At 34.4% G+C, this 16,825-nt stretch overlaps 1 protein-coding gene across 5 annotated transcripts in view; it reads left to right on the top strand.

Annotated features, from left to right (window-relative positions):
- LOC149806164 (STAM-binding protein-like) overlaps nucleotides 1–16,825 on the top strand; it is a 42,687-nt gene that overhangs the window by 128 nt on the left and 25,734 nt on the right. For 2 of the 5 annotated variants that reach the window (XM_089951072.1, XM_089951074.1), the window contains exon 2: nucleotides 9,558–9,780. In XM_089951072.1, coding sequence (XP_089807198.1) covers nucleotides 9,563–9,780 — 218 coding nt within the window. In that variant the 5' untranslated portion in view covers nucleotides 9,558–9,562. Of the gene's footprint in view, nucleotides 1–35; nucleotides 304–4,512; nucleotides 4,648–9,557; nucleotides 9,781–16,825 lie in introns of those variants that run through there. The other 3 variants (XM_089951071.1, XM_089951070.1, XM_089951073.1) reach the window with 3 other exon arrangements.

Raw genomic sequence — 16,825 nt, 5'->3', positions numbered from 1 at the left:
GCTTATGGTAGAACAATTGTGAAATAATATATTAAGATCTTCCAATGACTCATAGTCAAACATCGATGATAACTACTGTACTAGTACAGTGTGTAAACTCTACTATTACTTATACAGTATAGTTTATATCTCTGGGATGTTTTGCAGTTTACAGATTTTGAGAGTATTGTTGGGCAAAGTAAAAAAACGTTTCATCATCAGTCTGCAGTTTTAAGTAGAGAACCCAATATACCTGGGACCAGAATTACATAGCTTTTTGTTTCTATAGTCTAGACTGGCGTTTGGACAAGTAGAGGAAGGAAGGTAGGAGCACGAACTGTAGTATGGTACTAGGTTCCAATGATGTCGTGGATTCATTGGTATCGGGGTATTCTGATATTTCTGCATAGCGCCACCTATCGTGTACTTGTATAAAATGCATGACCATAATTTACTAGTTCTGCATCACCAGTTGAATTTGGGATTGCTGCAGAGTACACTATTTTTAAAATGCACTCCTGAATATCACTGGTCCAGACATGGCTGTGCCCCACGTTCTCAGATGAAATCAATATCTTTTTAGAATCTACATTACTGATAAATTGGTTAACCAGCTTATCTGATAATGTCCAAAGATTATACACAATAATCAGATCATATGATTACCATTTGCGTCCAGAACCAAGAGATAGAATCTGTGGTAGCAAATAAATCGAGTCAAAATGTGGAAGTATGGATGGTTGTTGTTTTCTGGTGGCTTTTGCAATTGACAGGTGTTGACTTTAAAACTTTATTGTACATGACTTATTAACTCACTGGAATGCCAAGGATGTTTAAACAGTTTGTGGCTGACACATGATCATGTTTGTGGTCCATTCTCTCTAAAAATCATCGCACTATTCCTCCATCACAAATAGTTACAGATCCATTTCTTTAATTCTCTAAGCTTCTGTTGTTGGAGGGCACATGCTTCAGAATAAAGGCTATAGTTCACTAAGCACTATTATGAATGATATCCATGTTTGTAGCTCAGAAAATGTTCACACTAGTGTCTCAAAATATAGCTAAAATCTGAAACTGAAGTTGTTTTGGGCACATAATTTCAACATCGTTTTCATCGACAGCAGAGCAGTACTATTCATTCAGTTCATTCTTTAAGAGTGGCCTGTGTATATGTAATCTATCATGTTGGTCCTGAACGTATGGATTGGATGAGTCCATTTTTTTTATATAGTACTGAGCAGTTATAGAAGCCTTTCAGTAAGTCCCAGAATTCCACTTTTCTCCTGACTTGAATCAGATTTTTTTTTATATAGTCCGTTTTTTATATCATCTCCAATCTGGTTTTTTAAAAACAGTTTGTCTGCTCCCATTCTGCAACGACCCTTGTAAATTATTCATTCCATATCCAGTGTGACCACACTGTAGCACGTTCCATTATAACACAAATTCAGATATAACACGATTGTGGTGTGGCTCCAGAAATATCATATACTTGTATATTTCTCATGCATGAAAACAAAGTTCTTAAAAGTACAAAAAGTATGTAAAAAGTTTATCCTTTTGGTGAAGAGTTTGTTTATGAATACTACAAGATGATTGTGGTGTGGCTTCAGAAATTTTATATGTATTTTTCTTATACATGAAATAATAGTTTATTTTTTTAAAAGAATGAAAAATAATGTGTAAAAAGTTTATTCAGGGATCGTGTGGGCTTCGCCAGTATCGCAGACTTGGATTTTTGTCCCTTACTGGTGGCAAAATATACCATATGAAGATTTTTTTTTATTGGCAACATTGTTCACTGTTTAAACTTGTATCTATAACCATTGGTTTGGAGTGGAGAAATTCAGAGGTCCCATGAAAGGAAGCCGCAAACTGGATACAAAATGCACTGAAATTTATCAGTTGTTACATAAATAAATTCTTTGTCCATATTGACAAACCATCTAAACAGTGCATTGTTATATCATAATCTGCTTATCTTGATATCTAGCATGAGTACTGTATGTTGTGAGATATCCACTTTTTTGTTGTTGACATTTCTGGTTGCAGAGATCAACCAGCCAAGGCATTATCTCATAATCTATCTTTCTTCATATTTTTGGCCACTCACTAGTAATTAATATATTTACATATACTGACATTTGTATGTGGATGGTAAGTAATATTCCTCTTCTTTTCACTCAGAATTAAATCATTCAGAACACTCACATTTAGTGTAATAATCCATGTCATCAGACCAGAACACCTGCATCTCTATTATCCATTGACTCTTTGTTAAATTTCTGACTCATGCATGGAAGGCAACATCACGCTGCTACCACAAATGTAAAAAAAAAAGAAAAAAATCTTACTTATTGTTTTATTCAATAGGCATGGAGGAACAGTAACTAGACCAAATGACAGCCAATTCCTTTTTAAAATGTACCCAGATAAAATAATTTGCTGCAATTTCAAAAGAAACATTACCTCTGAAGCACCGATTGTTATGAAAATGTACTCGTCAAATGGAGAAAAAAATCAGTCTCAATCATGAAATACAATTATTTGATGTTGCTGCCACAATAAGAAATGGGCATTTGTTTGGTTCTCCAAAGCTGTCCTTTAGCAGTGACTTCAATAACGCATGCACCCTTCATCAAAGAAAACCGACTACAGTCTTCAGTAAAAACAACAAACTTTTCTACAAAGGAAGTCAGTACCAAACTTAAAAATAATGGAATCTGATGGATTTTTGCATTTTCCAACATGACTGGAACTTGTTAACTGTGCCATGAAAGTTTCCTTTTTGCAGGTAAAAGGTTTATACTTATGAACACTACCAACGGTGCCTTAAAACGCAAACAAACTTTTACCAACTTAGGACATACTGAAAAGTAAATGTGCTTCGTCATTGATTGTGCTGTTTTTCCACTGAATTGAGACCAATATGACCTGTGACAAAATTATTGAATATTTTAAATCTGTGTGTGGGTGCATATTTTCAATTGAATTACTTGTATTGTGGATTCAATGTATATGATGAGATTTGCGGGTGAGTACACAGTGTTGATACTCTATTCATGCTATACATTATACATGTGTATACAAACAGTATTCATGTATATGTACCAATTCATGATTCTCTAAATAAAGGAAATTATTATATATGCCAAGTTATCTGTTTTCACAACAGGTGTATTTCTTATTTAATATGCATTGATTTAAGATGGTAACTGTGCCAATGAAGCACATATTGTACCGCCGGCATTTATTACCTACTGCATCATTTTATTCCGCTAACTGACCTGGTTGCTTATAGCACGGTTCGGTCTATATCACGGTCAGCTTCTATGGCTCCCAACTACCATGTTATAGCAGAGTCACACTGTTGTATTAGTTAGCACACGACTCTCGTAAAGAGTATTCTGATTGGTCAAAGGTTTAAATTCATCCAGTGAATCTTCGTGTAATGGAAACTGATATCAATGGAAAGAAGAAACATGCTTGCAAAACATTGCATCACGAATTGTTGAGAGAGACCATGACATGAAAAGTATAGATAAAGGTTTAAAAAATGTATGGAAATGGGAATGGCTGGAGTAAAAAGTTGATGGAAATTTAGTTGGTCAGTTTATAAAAAACCTAAACACTAGAGGACTGGCATTTTGTGATCTCAGCAATAAAGATCTGTAATCGCAGTTGGAAGAGCTTGGAACAGCACCTGCAAAAGAAGCTGCATATGGAAAAATTGAAGCTCAGAAGGCATCTGGAAAAAGTGGAGTTAATTACTATAGAAGAAAGATTTCTTGCATGAGAGAACAGATGTAACCCTCCATCAGAATATGTGCACTGCATGTTGCCAAGCACCAGCTTGAAAGGAGAAATGCTCTCATTGAGAAGGAAAAGAAACGATTGCACATTGAGCCAAAAAAGTCATTGGTGACAAAAAGGAAGGCTAAAAAATTCTTTGCCAAAGCCGCAAAAAGAGCTCGACTGGCATATCAACAGGTTGTGTCCATTGGAGAAAAAGACAAGTGAATGTATGGGATTATTTTTTTATCTAGTTGATGTACTTGGGTGTTTATTTTACAGATTTGTTATGAAAAGAGAGAAGCATAATATATTTGCTGTAAAAATTGATAAATTGTTGTGACTTAATTACGATGTGAACATTGACATGCACATGAAATAACTTCAGCATCTGATTCAATAGTATTGGAGAACAAATTCATGTGACTATATATATTGTAAAATTATTGAACTCAAGTTGAACATTTTTGGCAAGTTTATTAGTTTCTCAAATGGTTATTTTGGTTTATTTTTTTATCATAAGTTGCACCCTGAGCAGATTTTTATGCATGTGAAATGCATTTTTGGCCGAGGGCCTTCTGCCACCTGTACCCCTGAATCAGGAGTGTTGCCCTCGAGACCCCATTGGGGGAGGACCCCCAAACCCCACTTTAAAAAATTTCAGCTTTTTTTATGGAAGGCCAAAATCATGTCTGAGTGGCACTGGTTGGATGTTATATGTTTAACCCCATTTTTCAGCTCATGACAGGATATACCTGGCAGCCAGTATATTTGGTGGAGGAAGAACCCAGGAAAATCCACAAACCCACAGAAAGCTACTCATAAGCCTTCTCATACCCACACTGGCCAAGAATCAAACCCACACTGGCAGAGGTGAGATGTCATTGATCTGTTAAGGCGAGGGCAATAGACAACCCATGTCCCTTCTATCCTACAAGCAAACAAACGTCAAATTTCTCATTACACATATCGATTCTAGGATTATGTATCTTATGGCAGAATAAGTCCACTATTGTTCTCTGACCATAACTAAATTGGACTACCCAAATTGGCCCATTATGTACTTAGCCTGCTGCTAGATCTGTCCACAATTTATATAATATTATTGTGGACATAATATCCATTGTCAATGTTTATTTCTATATTGGTTTCTCAATGTTCAGTGCTTCTTTTTATGATTTTTAATATCTAAAGTATAAATCATGCATATTTTATGACTCCAGATCTTAAACTATGTAAGAGAAATGAAACAAGTTGTTTTTCTTTTATTGAACATAAGTTGTCAGGATTTTATATGTTCCACTACATCACCACCTGAAAGTGAAACTGAAAGTTGACAAAAGGGTCTACTTTTTCTTAAACTCATCAGTTATGTTATTCACTTTGGCAACATATTTTACCAACCTTTCGTACAATAAAATACAATTTTTATAATTGGTGAGATTTCGGATTCTTTTATGCACAATGTGATTTTGTATAAAACATTTTGAAAGCGAGATTAGAAAGTTGACAAGTTCATCAAATGTTTTATTTCCTATAAAGACATCTTTTCGTGTAATGTTAAAATTTGGTCTTAAGTTTGGATCCATTCCACAGATTATTTCCAAAAATGTTCAGTAACTGAACAGTCATAGAATAAGTGATCATTTTGTTCTGTTCCCTTCTTACAGAAGGTGCATTTATCATTATTACTTAAATTAATCCTTTCCAAAAACTGGTTGTGGCAAAAGTTCTATTTTGAAATCTAAAATTAAAGCTACCAGGGTAATCAGTTTTGTGTCTTTTGTACAAAGTTTAGCCAAAACAAAGAGTGGACCATTCATTTGCACACCAGTTGCACACCCTAGTTGCCTGGACCAAGTTGCACACCCTAGATGCCTGGACCAAGTTGCACACCCTAGTTGCCTGGAACAAGTTTCATATTTACCATGTCACTCTGTATCTTGTTTTTTTTATTAGATCTTTATAAATAAATTTATTTTTAGCTCTTACCCTTGAAGTGAAACAAGTTTGGTAAAATCAAAAAATAGGTTTATCTAAGTTGCAAAGTGAAATTTAAGAAGAACTTAAGCTTTTGTCAGTTGTATCTCCCAAATTCCTAAAAGTTCTGTCACAAGTCTAAAAGGTTAGAATGTTCAGAACTTTGACTAAAAAGTAATGATTTGTGTGGACTGGATTGAGCAACAAATCCAAAAACATTGTATATCTAGTCATTAGTGCTAACTGAGTGAATACCATATTTTCTGTTGCAATGTATAAAACCCAAATATGAAAAGTTTAGGCTTTTCTGACATGGTTTAAATATTTGTGATTATGACCACATAGATTATTCCATGCTATACACATCCCAGCCTACTCTGAAGGTCCTTTGTGAATATGGCAGTTTGTAGTAGGAATAAATAGTGTATTATAATAAGGTAAACTTTCCATATTATTGATAAACATTGTATATTGTGATAGCTTGCCATATATACTCACTTTTAAGTTGTCCTTTTTTTTACAAAATTTTTTATTAATGCAGAGTTGGGTTACCATCAACAGGTTAACTTTATTGTACATGTGAATGAGTATAGGAATTATTGGCTATATCATGCTGAGCAAAACCTGGGTGGATATCAAACCCTCAACACAGGATTACCAGTCTAACACTCAACCAACTGTGTTTCTCTACCTATCATATGAGACCTATATTGTTTCAGATCAAGGTAATTATTGTTTCATGAAATTTGATGGTTCTACTGACTGTCACTGCAGGTTTACTTAAGCCTGTGACTCTTATGGATTGTAAGAACATGACTTCTAGGGGTTGACAGGGGTTGACAGTGATGATAGCTTTTGAAGCAGATTTTATGAACACCCCTTTCATTTTTATCAACTCATAGTACCTCGCTTCAGTATCATAAAAAAGGAATGTTCGGTTTTTTTTGTTCTTTTATGTCTTTTATGCCAAATCACAAGGGACCACTCCTGTGGTCTAATGGTTAGAGCTTCCGCCTCGGAAGCGCTAGGTCATGGGTTCGAACCCTGGTCGAATCATACCAAAGACTTACAGAAATGGTACTAACAGCTGCCTCACTTGGCACTCAGCAGTAAGAGGTTAGAGTTAGGACTGGTTGGCTGGGTGGGACATCATGCTACATGTCTGAGCATGATGCCCCAGTGCTAGACATCACTATACACTGCAGACGTTGCAATATGACTGAAAAATTGTTAAAGCTACGTTTAAAAAAATCCTAATCCTAACCAAATCACAAGAGATAGGTGGGTGGTTGGGCGAGTAGGTTGGTATTATTATATTGTTGTAAAATTAGGATAGTTGTAATTCTTTGTTTCATATAAAGTTGCAGCTCATTATTAAGTTTATGTTTAATTGTTTATGTAATAGCAAAAGATATACGTATCAGTACTGATTTGAATGGAAATCTCTCAGTTATTATCATCAGTTACTTTCACAATAGGTAGCATACCATATATTCCATAATTAATGCCCCCACTCAAATTAATGCCCCCCTCCCCTTTTTTAAGAACAGAAACATTCAGAGATGTGGTGTAAGACCTGTGCTTTTCAATAATGGTCTGCTTCAGATCCATGATTACAAGATAATGCTGCTGCAGTCTAAACTGATCACACTGTTAGAATGTATATATCAGTGTACAAAGTACTGAAGTCATAGGCACACGTGTAGTGTTACACATGACACTATAGTTGATCGGCATGTTCAGAGACTTACCAGACTGCATGAATAATCATTAATAGATTATGAAATGACAACTTTGAAAAGCTGTCAGAAACAATTTGAAAAGATATATTTTACTGACAGGCTTTGATTCAGTGCGCAGTGTCTCACATTAGTGACACTTCCTTGGGCAGGTGTCATTTAAGTGCCATATGAGATTTATCAGTAAAGCAATCTTTTGCCTGACAATCTCTGGCAGGTCATGTCAGATGTTAATTAACAGGTTTTATTGACCCTTTCCTTCAGCTGTAAGTGATGAAAGTCTACTTATTAACTGCATCTGAGCAGCTGTAAACAATGGAGTGGAACAAAGAAGGGCATCAGAAGTTGACAGATGGGCAGTATAGTGCTAGGGACAAGGCCCCCCCACCCCCAAAGAATCACACCACTCTTTAAGTGTCATGAGGAAACACTACTGGAATGAATTTACCACTGTCTCATTACCCCTAAACTTTATGGATTAAATAAGTCTATTCTGGGTGATTCATTGTTTTTCAAAGTTCAGAACTCTCAAGATAGACAAAGATAGCTAGGTCTTTTAGACCATTTCATGGTTATTATCTCCCCTTGAAAACACCAGCGGGCATCTCGGTGCAACTAACTTCCGGATAGTTCAGTCAATAAAGATGCCAGATGTAGATCAAGAAAATGTGACAGACCGCTCACATTCCGCAAACAAGATCGATATCTCACTACCTTATCTTTTATTTTTTTTCACTAACTTGTGCTGTTCCCAGCTTTCACATTCTCTGCCCACTTCAGAACTTCATTATTTTTCCATTACTACCTCATACTCTAGTTTGTATTATTTGTGTGAAAGTGTATCGCTGCATAAAAAGATTGCTATTTATCTCGCTTGAAGAATAATGAAAATACGTTTATATTTTGACAGCTTTAATCATTGCAGTTACTGGAGGTTGAACATCAAGAAAAAATTCTAACTTCTTAAGGTTCTTTTATTATTGATTTAGCCTGTTGCAGTTCTATTAATGTTCATTGTATTTTTCATGAAATAACTTTAGTTATATCTAGGAAGGATATATTTTGTTTCAAAATGCACAAATGTCATCCATGCTTGAATAGACAGGTGCACGTACAAGTCTCCTTGGTGATTATTTTAATTTTATTTCCTTGAACGGTTGGAATTTTTAGAGTATACAGTTTGGAGAAATATCACTGTTAGACACATTATGCATGTATAGGACATCTCACCTATCTGCCTGTCTGTCTGTCTCATTTCATCTAGTGCATGGTTATGTATATGCTTGAATGTGTGTTCACATACATATATTACATAAACTTACTTCTGGCTAAAAATGAGTATATTATGGTGCTAAGATAGAAAGAGTGATTGATAGATAAAGACAACAAATATTAATATTTTTGAGTATCCATTTATTATTGACTTTTTTAAATCATACTGTCTGCAGTTTTACATCTGGTCACGTGGATCAATATTGATTTAAAAGACAAACTAAAGTAATAGGACAGAATCTGTGAAATGATTGGATCTTTTAAACTTACATATTTGATGCAAGGAAAGTTAAACAGAATTAAAGTAATTTTTAAAAGGCCATTCCAGATTAACAAAAAATGTTAGACATAACTAATTTATTCATTGGTTTAACCATAATGATCTGTAGTACAGCTAAGATTCCTTCGTTTTTTGACTATATGCTTTGCTGACCAAGCAGTACGAAATTCTGAACATCCAGAACTGGAAATTTTGTGTGGGCATGCACATTGGAGCTAAGGGAGGTAATTATAAGTGCAACGATCAGTAATTCCATTGCAACCATGAAACCCTCGATAGTATGTACATCACATGAAGGGGACATTGTTTACAAATCATCAGTGTGCACTATTCTAAAGAGCTTAGCATTCACAGAATTTATCTAAATAATAATTTCTGAAACGCACACATTTGGTATTACATTTATTAACAATAATTAAGCTTCGGATAATAAAGACAGCTGTCCAGAAATTCACATCACGTTGTTGCTAATACGTAGTCAAAGTGAGTATCAATGTTCCTTTATTTTCCAGAAAATATGGCCTGTGCAAGAGGTTTACCATTTTTGGAAAACATACATGACCCTGCCACCAAGGTGAAAGAGTTGTGCACTTATGCAGGGCAAGTGCAGGTGGAAAATGCTGTTCCTCCACGCCGGTATCTGAGGTCAGGCCAGGAGATGCTGCGGATGGCCCAGGTTTACCAATCAGAGGGTGATTTAGAGAGTGCCTTCATTTTGTACATGAAATTTATCACGTGAGCTTCCATTATTATTTTTACATCTTGGAAAGTTGTTTTTTCTTTAGATAAATGTTTAGATTAATTGTTCACATTAGTCTTATTAAATCTCATAACAATTAGATCATGAGAACTTATTGTTTTTGTGTTATAGGTCTTGGGATGTTTGCCGAATCAATTAAAAAATGCACAGGACTCATTTTGTATAAAATTTATGATTGAAGCATTGTTGCCACAGAGTATTACAAATTTAAAACAAATTATGCCAATCATTGGTTTAAAATAGCTATAATTGCTAAAATAAAAAGAAATATTAGCTGACCTACATTGGATGCAGATATCCAGGCATCCATGAAAACTTGTGGATAGTAAGTGTTCTTTTATGCTCATCAAAATTTCTTCTGCTGTAAAAAATCCACATATAATCTGTTATTACCATGCTCCATGTGGGGAGTGGGTGGGATTAAGATACAGGTGATATAGATCCAGATCCAACATTGCATATTTTGCTGGCAGATCTAGGTTTATGCAGTTTATTAGAACTAATCAGGAGAACAAACATCATATAGACTGAGTTGTTTGCAGCCAGACTTGCCGTACACAAGGTGTATGGTATATTCTGTATTGTATGTGTCAATCACATATTGTATAGGTGATTCCAAGTCTCCCCAGTCATGCAGTGCTTATATATATATATATATATATATATATATATATATATATATATATATATATATATATATATATATACACAAATAAAATCAAATAGGTCAGAGTTATAATTTGGTCAGAAATTTGGCAAGGAGTAGCCTGGCATCAAGGATTTAAGTTTTGTATAAATGATATACATCCACAGTGGCTCTATTACTTAAAAAAGATGTAATTAAAAGATATTACTGACTTTAAACAATGTATTTCACTATCATATCTTGGTATCACTTTAAACAGTAATATTGTATCTTTTCTAATATGCTTGCTTTTACTGAAAATATTGAAAGTTTTAAATGACTTCAAATCAAAAATTGCTAAATTTGGCAGGGAGCATACATGCAGTAGGTTTTTTAAGATATGTAATATTGATACTCTCAATAATGTATGGCAAGTTTATAATGTTGATACTGTCTATAATGTATGGCCCATTTATAATGTTGATACATTCAATAATGTATTTCCAGTTTATACTGTTGATACTGTCTATAATGTATGGCCAGTTTATAATGTTGATACTGTATTTAATATATGGCCAGTTGATAATGTTGATATATTCAATAATGTATGGCCAGTTGATAATGTTGATACATTCAGTAATGTATGGCCAGTTTATAATGTTGATATATTCAATAATGTATGGCCAGTTTATAATGTTGATACATTCAATAATGTATGGCTTGTTTATAATGTTGATACATTCAATAATGTATGGCCAGTTTATAATGTTGATACATTCAAGAATGTATGGCATCATAAAGCTACTGTTGTGCTGAGATGCCATAAGAGTGGCCTAAGTAGTTAAAGCGTCCACCTCAGATTCAGGTGGTCATGGGTTTGAAACCTGGTTGAATCATACCAGAAACTTATAAAAATGGAACTTGCAATTGCCTCACTTGGCACACAGCATTAAAAGGTTAGCGTTAGAACTGGTCATCCTGGTATCAGGATAATGTGACCGGGTGGGACATGGTGCTACATGTCTGCGGCATGATGCCTCTAAACAAAACTATAAACTGCCACACTGTAGACAACGTAATGATATGACTAAAACTGTTAAAGCTATGTTAAAAATCTAAAATACACACGTCATAAAATGCTACAACATACTTATATATCACCCAGGGATGGGCCTGGCTTTTTAAAAGTTGTTGCCCAAAAAATCACCAACCTCAATATTTTGTTGCCAATTTTCAAAAAATGTCGCCAGAACAAGTAGTGAATATTCTTCCAAGTCTATTAATGTAATAAGCAATGAAAACTGAAAAAGATGAGATAGTTATTACTTTATTGTCAACAAGCAGTAAAGCCATAATATTACAAAATAAATCATTACATGACTGTTTTGCACTACTTCCATGGTCTTTTCATCCCGCATCACTGTAAGTAAGATAAGTGATGTATGATGTGACCGTCAATTTCAAGCATTCAGGAATTAACCCCTGCCCCCTTTTTTATGGCTAGCTTCACAAAGCCCATCACTGTCAACCAGGAGTTCAGAAATTTAATTTTGGTGTGCTTTACATGCTTTGCTTGTATTGAATTGCTTCCTAAATCCTAGGAATGATCACTGAATGCTGTAGATTTTTTCTCGACAAGCAAACTAGGATCTCCATTCCCACTAATGAAACTTACATGAGTCAACACCTGGCATTAATGTGCCATATATGTATAAGCATTAAATAACATCATTAAATTAAAAGAAGGAGTGAAGAAACATATCACAGAGCATATGTGCCCCCCAAAACTCATTCAGAATAAATATGTTATTTAGTAAGAAATGTTATATGCATATATGAGTTTGTAATGTATATTTGATTTAATTTATATTTGATTTAATTTAATTGTTTGTAAGTTTTAAAATCTTTTTAATTTTATTTCATTACATGTTAAGTAATGTAATTTTGTTTACTGGAATATGATACTTTCCAGAAATTAGTTTGACCTGACTGTTTAGTCAAAAGCACCTAAAAATAGAACTTTGTATATTTTTGTTGACCTAGTTCCTGACTTTGATTGATAACCAAATAAACAACTTTTTTTATAATTCATTCTTAATGTGAGAATGATAATGGTGAAATCAAGGCTGGCTGGGACTACGTGACTTTAGACATAAATACTTCTACGCTATTATTGAAATTCTGGATGATTGACCCTCATCCAGGAATCTGTTTTGCACCTCAAGTTACTGTATAACCTTTGTCTAATGAGAAATTAGTCAGTTGGGTTTTTACACTGGAAAGTGTTTGTGACCAGTTTGGAGTTACATTTTAATGTTTATTAAGATTATTTGGATTCTTAAAGATTAATTATTTTTCCTGGAAATATTTGAGTGTTCATACATAATTCTTGAACAAAGACATTTCTTTAAATTTTATTCGGAAATTCAGACAGCGGAATATTGTTTGTGAATCAACAAAGAACTGGAGACACAATAGCACAATACTAACTACAGTATATGTCATCACCTTCCATTTTGGAATGATCGCCAGGATTCAAACTTGAATTCATTAGAACATTTCATTACTAGGACTTCTAAAATTTAATTTGTGGATTATTCTTGTATTATTTTTGGATTTGATTCTTAAAACCGTAAGTTCTTATTTTTTTTTCATTTTTACATTGTTTTTTTTTCCAGGAAAATAAATAATTTGTTAAATTTTTCAAAGCTTGTTGTTTTCACTCTTTCTTTGTTACTGTTTATTAGAGCCTAAACACGTAACATAAGAAGTTAACAATAAGGAAATAAGGTGGGGTATAAAATGTTGGAAATAGTTATCACATGCATGGTAGCTTGAGACAACATTTGAACTGTTAACATAAATTCACACCCATTTTAGGCATAGTTATAGCAAAACAGGGCATTATTTATTTGTCAATCAATTGCTAGTGCTTTCACTCACTGTAAAACAGGCGGTTTCTTTGAATATGTCGAAGAGGCTTGAGTCTAACTTTTAGCTATTGTGCAGTTTAGGCACAGCTGACCAAAATATGAAATGGGGGCACGTTGGGACGGTCGATAATGCACTCCACAGGGAGAAACAGCAAGATGGAACCCAAAAATTGGTGAATATTTAGTGAAAATGATGCTTAAATATGTCGCAAAAAAACTTCCCGATGGTACGTCTCAATCTGCGAGTTTTCGGATTCAATCTTCCAACTTGGTTTTGAAAAGATTTATTTTTTGCATGACATGCTGGAATAACTGTATGGTATTAACTAAATCTATTCAGTGACTGTTTTTTGAAGTCTTTGGAAATCTTTCTGTACATTTGAAACTTCAACACAGAAGGGGCATTTTTCATTGGAATGTATTCAGATTTCTTGGAACTATTGGAATTGAAAGGACTTTTAATAAATAGGAAGTCATTCACCATGCTGTAAGTTAATCTAATTCTTTCACTCTTGTATTTTGACAAATGAATTATTTTCAATTATGCAAAACTTGTTTGCTTAGCTATTTCTTGTTGCATAGTTTAAGTCCCTGAAGTCGTAATATAGGCTTGATGGCAAAAGTAAAAGATCAATGAGCAAAATTACCCCACCTGGATTCATGTTTGGTGACACAGTCTTTCTTCAAAATAGCACAACCAGTTTATAAATAAACTGACGACTTGTGCCTTGATATATATATCACAGAACATCTGCTTTAACTTTGTATCATATCGCAGCCATGGATGCCCAAGTTTCCAGCTGTCAAGAAATTTTCAGGAACTTTTGACCTGTTCATCATGATGTGGTGTTCAGTGACTGTGTTATCTGATGAATTTGCACTAAATCCAAATGCTATTAATTTTTTTAACTTACTCTTTGGATGAGACGATGAACACACAACAGCAAACTTTTGTTTACCCATAATAAAGTTGCACTGTTGACAGTATATAATTCTGATTGCAATATTTTCCATTTGCTTTGTATTTATACACAGCAATCAGTACTTAAAAAATAATCAGTTTTCTCTGAAGTTTCGCAAAACTATTTTATTGGTACATTAAAAAAACAACAGAAGGATTAGCTGTCATTCAATTAATTGTAGCTGTTTCTGTTCATGTCTTCAGAGGTCAGTCGACTGTAGATACAGTTCGGTAGCATGACTGAGTGTATCACAGCATACATTTCTTAAGCCAGATGTCAACATAAGCGGATTATGATGTAACAATGCACTGTAAAGTTGGGTTTGTCAATATGAACAAAGGATTTGTTTATGTAACAGATAGATTCCAGCGCATTGTCTATCCAAGTTTGTGGCTTCCTTTCATGGTCCAATGTGGGTATGTGAGAAAGCTTGCCAGTAGCTTCTCGAGGGTCGGTGTTTCTTTCCAGGGATTTCCTGGGTTCTTCCTCCACCATTAATACTGGCCGCCATGTATAGCCTGTCGTGTGCTGAAAAATGGCGTTAAACCCTATAACAACAAAATCCTTTTGTGGTCCCTTTGAATATCTCCACTCTACATCCATGACTGTATGTACAAATTAAACAGCCAAAAAGGTTGTTGCAACAACAAAAATCGCTAGATAGTATATTTTGTCGCCAGTAAGGAAATAAATCACAATTTGCAACATTGTCAAAGCCCAGGACAATCCCTGATCACCTTTAAAACAACCTGCCTAATAGTTCTTATTACAGTATTACATGCATTCATCTCAAAATAATTTTATACAGCTTTAAAGATACACACCTGTTGTACAACTTTCATATTATATTTGTGAATATGTTAATATATCCATGATAGTTATAATAACAACTGTAGCACTAATGATCAACCATAGTTTACATATGAAATCGGAGGTCTCAGAAATACTTATGTTGACGCACATTTTTGATCAGGGACGCAGAAAATCAAATACGCAGGAGTCCTCCATACACATGCAATAGCTTGTGTGGCAGATCCAATGGCTTGCCAGTCCTGCTTCAACCACCTACTGAGTGGGAAAATTTGTTGATCAATTGATCATTTTAGCTGTGCTGATATTTACAATGGCATAATTCTGTGGCCAGAAGGCCCCCAGATGTGTATGTTGTCATTATAAGAGTACGTCAAAAGAACATGACGCAGTAGCTGTGCAGCAAGTTCAAAGACTTAGACTAGCTGCTGAGTGGTGGGAAAATGTGATGATATTTACAGTGACTGAATTTGGAGGCAGAAAGACCCAGAGATGCATGTGTTGTCATTATAAGAGTACATCAAGTAAACAACTTTAGCTTTCATTATCTTGTTCATTTCCTGGTATAGCTGAATAAGTAGTGCATATGACCTCAAAATCAAGTCATGTCAAGACTTAGACAAAATGCCATTTGGAAATTTGGCTAACGTTGCTAGAACTGACAGTTTAAATTGAACAGTAGCCAAGAGTAAGAAAGTTTGTGATGCTGGCTTAGTGTTTGGAATAAGGTTATTCCTTGAATTCACAAAATTCAATCAGATACTAATGGACAATCAAGAGCTGGTCTAAAGTGGTCTAAAGAATTTTGAAAAGTAAGCTCAATGACATCCGCTGGAAATATAGCCACTTCCCAATATGCTTATGGGAGGGGACTGCAACTTTTGCTGGTGTGACTCCTATTTTTACCAAAATTGTAAAAGCTGAACGAGATCTCTGGGAATGTGTATATACTAGTTAGATCACAAAAAAAAGATTAACTCATCCATGGTTTTATTTCATTAGTACTAAAATTCTTCGGGTTTGGTATGTTTTTAAAAAGGATTTTGAAAACATTTATTTAACCCAGATGGCCTGGCCAATGACTGTTTGGTTTAAATTCAGTCATTGTCAAGGAAATCTTAAGCACAAAAATTTAACTCTCACACAAAAACTGCACATTTTATAAGATTGAAATTTGGCATATATAATGAGATACTTATAAGAAAGCTCTTTCATATTTCAAGCCTCACTCAAAGAAATGTTATAGCAGATCAGGTTTTAAATTTGAGAATGAGTTCAATTTTAGTGTAGAAACTCTTTTATGACTTAGTCTGAACATGTGATAAAACTTAAATCCACTTAGGTTCAAAATTATTACTTGCCATGGGTACAGAACTGTTATGTTTCTGGTAATGTAAAAAAAAAAAATGAAAGTATCAGATCATTGTGGCAAATCTTATGAAAACTAAATCTGGAGGACCAGGAACTTTGTAAATTGTTGGTCTTTCAAGATAGAGAGAAAGTTAAGGAAAAAAAAGAGAAGCACTAAATGGGTTCAGTGTTGAAACAGTAGAATCTGTCTTGAAAATCCACCTCTTCTGCCAAAAATCATGGGCTTTCAAGACAGGTGGTTGCTCATGACACGTCTTAGTACTCAGTAAATGTGTATACATGTATTGAGAATCTGGTATTTCAAGACAAGAATCTGGTG

The sequence above is a fragment of the Sinohyriopsis cumingii genome, chromosome 2, assembly GCF_028554795.1.
Source record: "Sinohyriopsis cumingii isolate HCF-2022 chromosome 2, ASM2855479v2, whole genome shotgun sequence".
Classification (NCBI taxonomy): Eukaryota; Metazoa; Mollusca; class Bivalvia; order Unionida; family Unionidae; genus Sinohyriopsis; species Sinohyriopsis cumingii.
Note: the sequence above shows the minus strand (reverse complement) of the source record. Positions and strands in the feature narration are given on the sequence as shown.